The following is a 9,890-nucleotide window of genomic DNA, read 5'->3' as shown; positions in this document are numbered from 1 at the left end:
TTTGCAAAGAGCTAGTCAAAATTGTATCCAGACTAGTAAAATTTCAACAGCATGCCATTAATTTCACAGTGATAGACTGGATATATTTTTTAAATGACCAGCAAGAAAGGTGACATCCTGTGCATGTCTCTGCAGGAACACAATACGTCTGTTTGAATGCCTGAGTTTGTGACACTAAGGTGATCACTAACTTAGACCGTACAAATTCAATTCACTAGCCATTCATATTTCATCTCACTCAGCTCTGCTGTTTACCTTTTCAAAAGAATGAGAAACAGTCTAAAGGGTTTACAATCAGATACAAAATCATAAATAATCCACTGAGAATAATTATTATTTAATAACGGAATGCATTCAAATAAACATATTCACAAAAATTCCATTTTATCCTTACCCTTGTTATTTAGTGTTATCAACATTATGGACAAAAGCAGGCAGCGCTTCTGGAGAAGGATGCTTTGGCGAGAAATAAGCACGGATGGTAGTAGGAGGAGACAAGGAAGATAATCTAGACGTGTAATGCTGGCCGTGCAGCTTCTGTTATGCAGAGGGCTACTATCCTTAACATCTTAGAGATGGCCCGACGCAATACATTTTTTACGTGACCCCGGACAGCATTTTGCTGGGATATCCATGATTTTGTATTACGTCGCAGAGTGAAGGGGGGAAATCTCTTCCAAAACGAGAGAATGCACATATGGTGACTCAAAACCAGGCGAGCTTCGGTCTGTTGTATGCCACTAGCTACAAGCAAAATGTAAAGCAACATGGGAGTTCTGATTACCTCCAGGGTTCAGGGGATAACATATGCTGTTCACACTTCTACTCTCAGTGATGGATAAAGAAGCTGACTGACTGAGTCACTAGCAAGTGGTGCTATGACTGAAGCACTGCACCCAAACAAATGTGCGCACAGTAGTCCCCTTGCTTCATAGCAACTTTCTCTAGTCATCATACCTGACCCTCACTCAACCAGCTCTCAAGCTCTATATGGTCAGGACTAGGGAGCACATCTTCTTGCTCTATTTGATTTCTGGACCAAACCGAAATGAAAGAAATCAAGGACACAGAAACCCCAAATCTAATGCCACTCAATGAATTCACATGAATCCGTTCACACCAATAATAAAACCATTGCTGAGTAGTGCCCTTTGGGCCATGAAAAGGTTTGTCAACACATTTTAGATGAACCAACTTGAATTCCCTGTTCCAAAATTCTCGCTCTCCCTAAAGCTGGCCAATAATCCTACAATCCAGGGTTCAATGAAACCGTCTGTGTGAATCGACCCACAGGAAGCCACAGTTAGGAACAGGGGGTCACTCTAGCCATGTGTATATCCTGTGTCCATGTGAGACTTGGGAAATAACTTCCAACTCTTGTCATACACTTCCATCTCTCAACTCCCTTTAAGAGGAATTGGGTTTCTGGCAAGATGCGTGCAGCAAGCCACAGTTGACTTTGGTAGTGGGGAAAGGACAGGCTCCAGTGGTAATGTTCTTTCCCATCACTTCCTATAGTGCATGGGGTATTCCAAGACTATTGGGGCAACAAAGGCTCAAAGCGGTCACACTGCTCAATGTGCACCAGGTCTTTGGAGAATATGCCATCATGGACTGCAAGGCTGCAGTGTACGAGGCCGCAAAATCCATCTCTGCTGCTCAGGATCCATACACTTCGCAATCATGAAGAAAGCAGAGAAGCAGCTGAGTTACCAAAAGGGGAAAAGCCTCTTTTTTAGGATGTACAGAACAGTTGAGAGAAAGAGGGCCAGTGCTAGGAAGATTAGCAACTTGTCCGTTAGTTCTCTTCGGTTGTACTTGGTGATGAGTTTCCGTCCAAGCTGTATTGTCCCAGACATTGACTTAAATTCTTCATTGGCCTCCAGTATGGTCCTTGAAGACGTAGCTGCAAGACAAGAACTAAAGTCAGCATGGTTGTGGCAAAAACTGTGTGTTTGCTTGCATTTTATTACACTTTTTTGTTTCTCAACAAGAGCAGAAGGCTCGGTTCTTGATGAGGTAAAGGGAAAACACAAATCAAAGATTGATGGAATATGCTAAAGGAAAAGAATTACAGGAATAACAGGAACATAATTTAAAAGTGAGAAGCCATGACAAAAAATTTCAATAACTAATTACAAGCGGAAATCAAATATTTAGGTCACAGGAGAACATGACATCATCCATGGGGTCAGATGTCGGAGGTGAACACTGCACTGTGGGAGTTTGGTAATAAGATCTCGGTCTTCTCTCAACATTGCAAATTGTGCAAGTACTGCACTCAGCCCCTACCATAATATGACATGCGGAGTTTCATGTATGTAGGACTGGCCAGATTGCAGCAATTAAAACCAAACAGTTGAAGGTTGGTTTGAGGTTTAATCCCAAGAACTGGTTTAACAGGAGTTTCCCTAAAGACCTTTTGAACTGCAAGACAGCAGGCCACACATCACTGCACATTCCCTTTAAAATATCTGTCCATGGAGCGGGCCTGTGATATTTAAAGGAATCATTGAAGGACATATCAAAGCACCACCACATAGTGTTCAGGAACTCATACTGGAAGGATATAGAAATCCAGGGTCTTCAGCTACCCGGTCCGAGTGTAATACCACCTGAGCCTAATGCCCATTTATTACTGTGAGGGATAGACTGAGTTGACATAGATCATATCCAGACTGAGTTTAACAGTGACATTTACATTCCTAGTAGGGCATATTAAGACTAACAGTCTGGTCTTTCATTTAGGACATAATAAAACGGAGCTTTACTTATACCCTACTTTGGCTAATGTGTTTACGATGAGACAATAGAAGCCGCTGCACGTGAATAACTGAGTGGGCATTATATCATTTCATCATGGGTATAAATTAGCCCTTTGATTCAATAAAGCCTCCAATATTCTTTGGTGCAGTTTTCAGATGCTAAAATAATGTTATTTTCATGGGCAAGGCTTGTTTAAGATAGCTGTTGGTAGTTTACACTGTGTGCAGTATCTTCAAAAACATCTCTTGATAAATCCTAGTACAACACTTGAACCTTATTTCATGTCGAAAGTAGCATCCTTATCAATGGAAGGTGCTAATACCAATTTCAAATCGAGATCATTGCTGGTCAAAGATGAGTGTTTTGCATTGTGTGTTTGCTTTAATAGTACTCTACTGGTTGTTCCATATTAGCCCCTTGATGCCGCTTGTTTTTCATCTATCCAAAATACATTAATTAAAGGTTTTCTTTTTAGGTCTTGCATAGACAGCGCATACATTGTCTCTCCAAGAGATTTTGTGTAGTTAGTGGGCTAAAGCTCACCCATTGCTTATCTGGGGTTAGCTGCAGCATTTCTCTCATGTGCTTCTTTTCTATATGACACAGCATGCATACATCAAGCGGTCTCTTGAGTTTGTCCTTCCTTTGGAGCAAGGACCAAGTACTTGTGCCCTTTCACAGCTCCCGTTTTTGGAGCTACATATTGTTTTGTTTTGAAGCACTTCATGCAAGTGTTTGTGTTTTCCGTCAAGTGTGTTAGTACTCATACCCTCACACCACCCAGCATTTTGTCCCCGTTTCATCTCCCACCACCACCCACCCCTATTTCACCTGCCACTCCCAACCCTCATTCCGGTTTCAGCTCCCACACACTCCTGTTTCTTCTCTCTCCACCCGCATATAAGCTCCTTCTAAAACAGTTTTAAGTGTTTTAAACTGTGCTTTCTTGATCCAAGTTTCTAAATACAAACCGTTAATTATGAAATAGATAAGATCCTAACGCTTTTAGAGCAGCTAGCTGCTTCCTTACTCACAGCACCACTTACCTAGTAGGCATTTGGAACAAGAGCAATTCTAATTTTCGGCTACCGCTTTCCGAAGTGCTACAATAAAACAGTGAGTAGTAAAATGGACATGGCGCATAATGCATTAAACCCAGGTGAAGAGCAGTAAAAGTGAAGTTGGAAGCTATCCTCGTAGCCTTATCTGATGTATGTCAAATAAGAACAGAATGAAGCAATTCCGTTAGTACTCTATTATAAAAATTAAAAATAAACATGAAGCACAAGTTGATCTACAAAATCGTGTTCCGCAGTCGAAAAGACAACCCCTTGAAACAGAACATTTTCTAATGATATTACTTATGGAATTAATCGGTGGTGCATGCAAGCTGCACCGAACTGCTCATCTATCTCTTTATGTTTGCGAACTGTAAATAATCCACATTCGAAACGTCTGTTTGGTTAGAAACATGTCTGTCATATGTGAGGATTTTTCTCTAATTCTTGTTTTTGGGGCCAATTTCTATTGTAGGGAAATGGGACGCCCATTATTCTCCAACGGCCGTGACTTTTACAAGCTCCAGCCATGGTCTTTTGACACTAGTATTGACAAGCCAAAAGTTTTGCCCTTTATAAACCAGAAGGTGCTTGAAGTAAAGGAGGTATATAGGGCTTGCTCTCTTTTGCTCAGGATGCATGCCCGCAAAAACGTCTGCCCCTGCTGTAAATTACTTCCAACAAATCCTGCACTGTTGAGTTCAGGGCACAAGACCTTGCTGTTTTAAAAATAAATCAGTTATTTGTTATTTATGAACCATTATTTTCCTTGGACACTGCCGATCTAGGAACTGCACCAGCGTCATCCTTAGAACAACATTTTATGTACTTCCGTTTTGTCCGCATTTATTGCCCTAGTTCGAACTCACTATGCTATGCAGTTTTACTTTCCTCTCAAAATGACAGCCATACTTTGCAAAAGTAGAAATCAGACCATTATTTCAGGATTCCAGCGTCTCTGTACTATATCACTGATCTTGGAATCAGTCGATATGGTTGGCACGATAAGTGAACAAGCTTGATAGATTTGGTCTTATTTACCAGAGCGGTCATAATAAGTCGTCCCACAATCTCTTTCAAGTGCTACAAACATGCCCATCGCTGAGTATCCACACAACTGGATAACATTAAAGTAAAATAGCTGGTAAGGAAATCAGTGGGTTGTTAGTCGATAAAATAGTTTCATAGGCTTCGTGCCTGCTGAGAGGTTTGAAGGTGACAGATCTTAATCCCAATATGGATAACTCAAATTGTAGTACTTTTTGTAACTTTTATAGCTTTTCTTAATAACTTTTAGTCATGTTGCACTTAATATTCATGCTGCACAGCAGCACGCTGCTTTACAGCATGGCTAAAACATACTGGCAAAAGTCAATAATTCTTGCATAAGTGAGACGTATTGGCTTTGCCAATGGTCGTTTCTTTTTAGTTTGTGGTTTTATTATAGCCCAGAGAGCAAGGCTAAAGGAAACTTGGTAAGAGCAGGCACATCACTCGAAAAATGCAGTTTTTCCTCTATGAGCGAGAGAGTTCCTTGTTTTCCCTAAATTGTACTATGGTTACTAGAAGCCAAAACCTTTCACCCCAACCCCTCAAAATAGGCAAAGAATTACCCCGAACCCTAACGTCAGAGTGTAGATTCTGCCTAATCTGTTCTTTTGTTTTTATTGTGTTTCAGAGTGTGTGTAACTCTGGTTTTTGGCTGGTCTGCCCTTTTCCTCACACCTTGCTCAGCCACTTACCTTTGGGGAATGAACCCCAAGGTAGATACCTCCATTTTGTTTCCCAGCTTCTGAGAGTCCTGAACAGTCCAGAGAGGAAGGCGAAAGGAAAGGTGGTAAGCGCAGGCACAGTCTGCTGAACAATTTCCCTCTAAACCTGCTGTTTTTCTCTATGAGCAAGTGTTTTCATTTATTTCTAAACTGTTAAGATTACCAGAAGCCAAGCCCTTGCACCGCCCAAGTCCCCAAAATACAATAAAACAAGGCAACAAAATCCCCCTAAGTGTGTAGAGACAGCTTAATCTGATTTTTGTAGTTTAAACTGTGTTTGGCAGGGTTAGGGTGACCAAGCGTCCCGGATTTGCCCGGACGGTACCTGTTTTTCACCAGCTGTCCCGGCAGATTTCATGGAATTTAGCTCCTGTCCCGGTTTTTAGAGAGGGTCGACTGAAAAGGGCTAGAGGTGCTATTGTATCTTTTACCAATAATAGATAGTTAGCAGTTATTTCAAGAAAGCAATTTAATTAACAGGCAAGCTTCTGGGTTTGAAAATTGCATTTTATATATGTTCTAACTGTGTTCTGTAATTCTCTGCTGAGGAGCGCTGTCATTCTGTGCGCTCGCTTGAATTAGAACTGTAGTCCTTCTATTTTCGTGAAATGTCCCGGTTTTTGGCTTTACAATTCTGGTCACCCTGGGCAGTGTTCTTTCAAATAAGACTATTATTGGTTGTTGTACCCAAGTTCTGATTGGTTCCAAGGGCTATGATTACAATTGGACCTAAGGCTTGGGTTTAGTTTCTAATTGGTTGTTTAAGGTCACATGCTCTTTCAAATAAGGCTTTTATTGGTTGTTGTACCCACATTCTGATTGGTTCCAAGGGCTATGATTACAATTGGACCTAAGGCTTGGGGTTTAGTTTCTGATTGGTCGATAAGGCTAGGATTCTGATTGGCTCCCTGTGCTAGGGTTTCTATAGGACCTATGGCTTAGGGTGTGGGTTCTGACTGGTTATAGGGTTAGAGTTCTGATAGGGCCCCTGGTAATCTAGCAATTACCGTGGACGCCAACCTGTCACTAAATGCACAAGTGGATAAGGTGGCTAATTCAAGTTTTCTCACATGAAAACACTGATGCATCTTCCCACACCGATGATTTCCTTACAATGTTCAAGCTACCATCTATCTTGTCCTATCTAAACTGGATTACACTAATGTTCTGTATCATGGCTCACCTTTATCAACTATTAGAAGATTACAGAGAATTCAGATTACTACTGCTAGTTCCGTCTATATGTAGAGCAACAAACACACATCTCCCCTGCCTCGACAGCTCTAAGATTCCTCTTCAAGTTGCTTTGTATCACACACAAAGCAATAAATGGCAAAGGACCACTCTTCATCAGGAGGAAAATTTACAGATACATACAACAAAGTAGCTTCACTCAAGAAGGCTCAACATTCCGAAAGACAAGAAAACATGGTTGGAACGTCTTTCTCTGTTCAAGCAGCCGAACTACAGCATTCACCACCCACACACACAAGGTCCACTGACAACCATCTTAACTTCAAAAGATCAGTCAAGAGCTGGCTTTTTCCCCACATGACAACTATATACACAACAGTTTTCACGGGCAATACAAACTATGCTTCTCACGGCATGGAGATAAAATTGGTGTCATACATGTGTCATTGTACACTTAATTGTGTTTCCGGTTATAAGCAGATACATTTATAAAAAGGAAAACATTTATATTACACCATAAATACATCTGTATTAATGACAATATCAAACCTACTGTTTCACTCATCTAGGGCACCCCAATTTGAGGACCAGGCTTTACACGTGTTTGCCCCTCTGAATGGTCAGAACAGATGACCATTATTTCTCCTGGAGTCATTCATAGTTTGTAAAATGGAGTTTCTACCATTCATTTTTAATCTTCATATTCCCGATACAATGTCCTACTAAGAACAGAGTTCTAAACTCGGTTCTTAGTCAGATGGCTGGCAAGTCAGCAGTATAACACTGGCAAAACGCTGGTCTTTAATGCGATATATGTGAACCTTGCTCGCAGCCCAAAAATGATGGGACAAGGGAAGCATAGCCCGAATAGACTTCAAGTAAAAAACCCGAACATCCTTTTGTACTTTCCCCAATTTGATGCACTATGCTTCTGACAGCCAGTGAGGGATGAGTGCTTTGATGGAAGATCATAATAATCACAAAGCTCCTCCCTCATTTTATTGCCCCTGCTTATTCCTTTCCCTTTTTCTGGTTCTTCCTTTCCCGCAACCTAGTCTGCCCACCAGGTCTTTGTTGCAGCCCTTGGCGGCATAAAAGGCTTTAAAAGCAACCAATATAAAACAACAATCCTCCAGGAGCACTGCCGTGAGACTGTGCCAGATTCATCAATCATGATAGGCTTCTCTTCATGAACTGGCACAGGTCATATAGAACAAATACGAGTCATGTCCTCAGTCTTCTAAGCAGCAAGGAAACCTTTGGAACAAAGCCCTAGACCTTTTTAATATTCCAGGGCAACTAGTGAGGCATTTGACGTTTCTGGGTCTCTTGTAACAGCTTAATGACTCTTCAGTAACACATATGAACGTGTTTGGAATTAAATCTATGCTTTCTGATAGAAGTCGATTGTTTTGCTTTCAAAGCAAGTCTCGTCTTGAAGGCACTGCAAAGCAGACTGGTCTTTCATTCTTAGACCAGTGTCGCTACTCGTTTGTCACCCATCCAAAAGATGCTAATTAAAGGTATACTTTTTAGGTCGAGGACCGTAGGCTGCGCTTGCGCAGTCTCGGTCAGAGATTTAATGATTCTTAATATGGGGGCTTGAACCCGCCCCTCTTCTCCACTGGCTGGCCTCGTAAATGCTGGCCAGCTATTGGAGGAGAGGGGAGTCACTCCCTTTAAGCTCCCTCTTTTTCAGAGTCGGGGGCGTTTTTTTTCGCTTCTTTCTTGTTTTCTTTCTCTCCTCTTCCCATTGGCTGGAATTTTACCTTCCAGCCAATGGGAAGAGGAGAGAAAGAAAACCATGCCCCCGAATCCGAAAATTACGTTGTCCGCTTTCCTGCGGTATATACACTAAAGTAAAAGTAGAGAACATTTTTTAACTACTTCCACATGTCCAGGCCGTGAACCAAATAATGGTTATTTAGGTGCACTTAAAACGATCGTCAGAATGTATTAATGGAGCTAACAGGATGCTTTAAATGCCAATTCAAAAAACAACCTCACACTGATTTTAACAGAGACTGTCAACCGAACCCGCATTAAGCTGCGATCTTCGATAAATTTACTATGCAGCTGCTGCACATGGAGTTTGTGTGTTTTTATTTTGTGAACGAATGCATTGTGTAGCCCTTCGTTTTGTTTTGTGGGCTGGGTTTATTTCGGTCTGCGTTCTACGTGCTCTGGAGTTTGCTTCCACGGCCAGTCCTGCTCACACCGCCTGCCTACAGTGTGCACCGTGGTAGTTGGTGCGTGAGGTGTGCGGGAGCTTGGATCGCTTCATTCACAGCCCAGACGAGGAACTGGCATGCACCAAGACTGCATGCCCGCTGAAGCCCGGGACTTATGCATCCTTTTTCGGGCGCCCTGCCACTGACTCTCCGCAGTGACATCCACAGAAGAACCCCTGGGGCTGGACATGGTCTTTGGAGCGTAGTTTAAAGACAGGAGCGCATGTTTTTCTTCAGATCCTGGGAAATGGGAGCTTTGTGATTGCAACAGTTGCTGTGGGAGCTTGAAACAAAGTGAAGACCCACAACATCCGGGTGAGTGACCTGTGCTGGTGGGGTCGGGTCGGATGCTTTGCGCCCCTCCAGCGATCAGGGGACCGTTCCCCTCTCCACCGGAAATTGACATGTTGGTATGTTGGACCGGCATCCGAGTCAGGGGTGCTTAGCATGCATGCCAACCCCCCCCATGAGCAGGGGCGGGGAAGGGGTGGCTCTGTCGCTCCTAAGTGCGGGTCATTAGTGCAAACTGCTGTCAGCCAGGAGCTCCGCCGGCGCCGGTGCAGCATAAACATAGCACTCTCGCAGTGCCTAATTGAGTGGATCCACATGCTACAAACGCAATTCGGGGCACTTCCCAGTGATTGGACTGGTGCGGTGTCTTTGGTAAACCGCTTCTGTACGAGCGATTGAGTTTGCCAATGCTTATTCTTCATTGCTGTCATTTCCATGAAGTTTTCGGTCCTGCTCTCTCTTTCAGTCGCATCGTGTCGCATCAAAACATAGTGTGGGCTGCACAGTTTATTTCAATGCCTTCACCGAAGTACTTTTGCGTGAGAAAGCATGTTTTTCCAACCCCGAGCCCCTAGATG

General features: G+C 42.7%; 1 protein-coding gene across 1 annotated transcript in view; it reads right to left on the bottom strand.

Annotated features, from left to right (window-relative positions):
* Nucleotides 1–213: 213 nt before the first annotated feature.
* Nucleotides 214–9,890, bottom strand: part of BNIP1 (BCL2 interacting protein 1) — a 46,208-nt gene continuing 36,531 nt past the window's right edge. Inside the window, exon 6 of the mRNA XM_078653018.1 lies at nt 214–1,906. Within this exon, the coding sequence (XP_078509144.1) occupies nt 1,710–1,906 (197 nt within the window). The 3' untranslated portion in view covers nt 214–1,709. The remainder of the gene's footprint in view (nt 1,907–9,890) is intronic.

Source organism: Lissotriton helveticus, chromosome 7, assembly GCF_964261635.1.
Source record: "Lissotriton helveticus chromosome 7, aLisHel1.1, whole genome shotgun sequence".
NCBI classification, from domain to species: Eukaryota; Metazoa; Chordata; class Amphibia; order Caudata; family Salamandridae; genus Lissotriton; species Lissotriton helveticus.
Note: the sequence above shows the minus strand (reverse complement) of the source record. Positions and strands in the feature narration are given on the sequence as shown.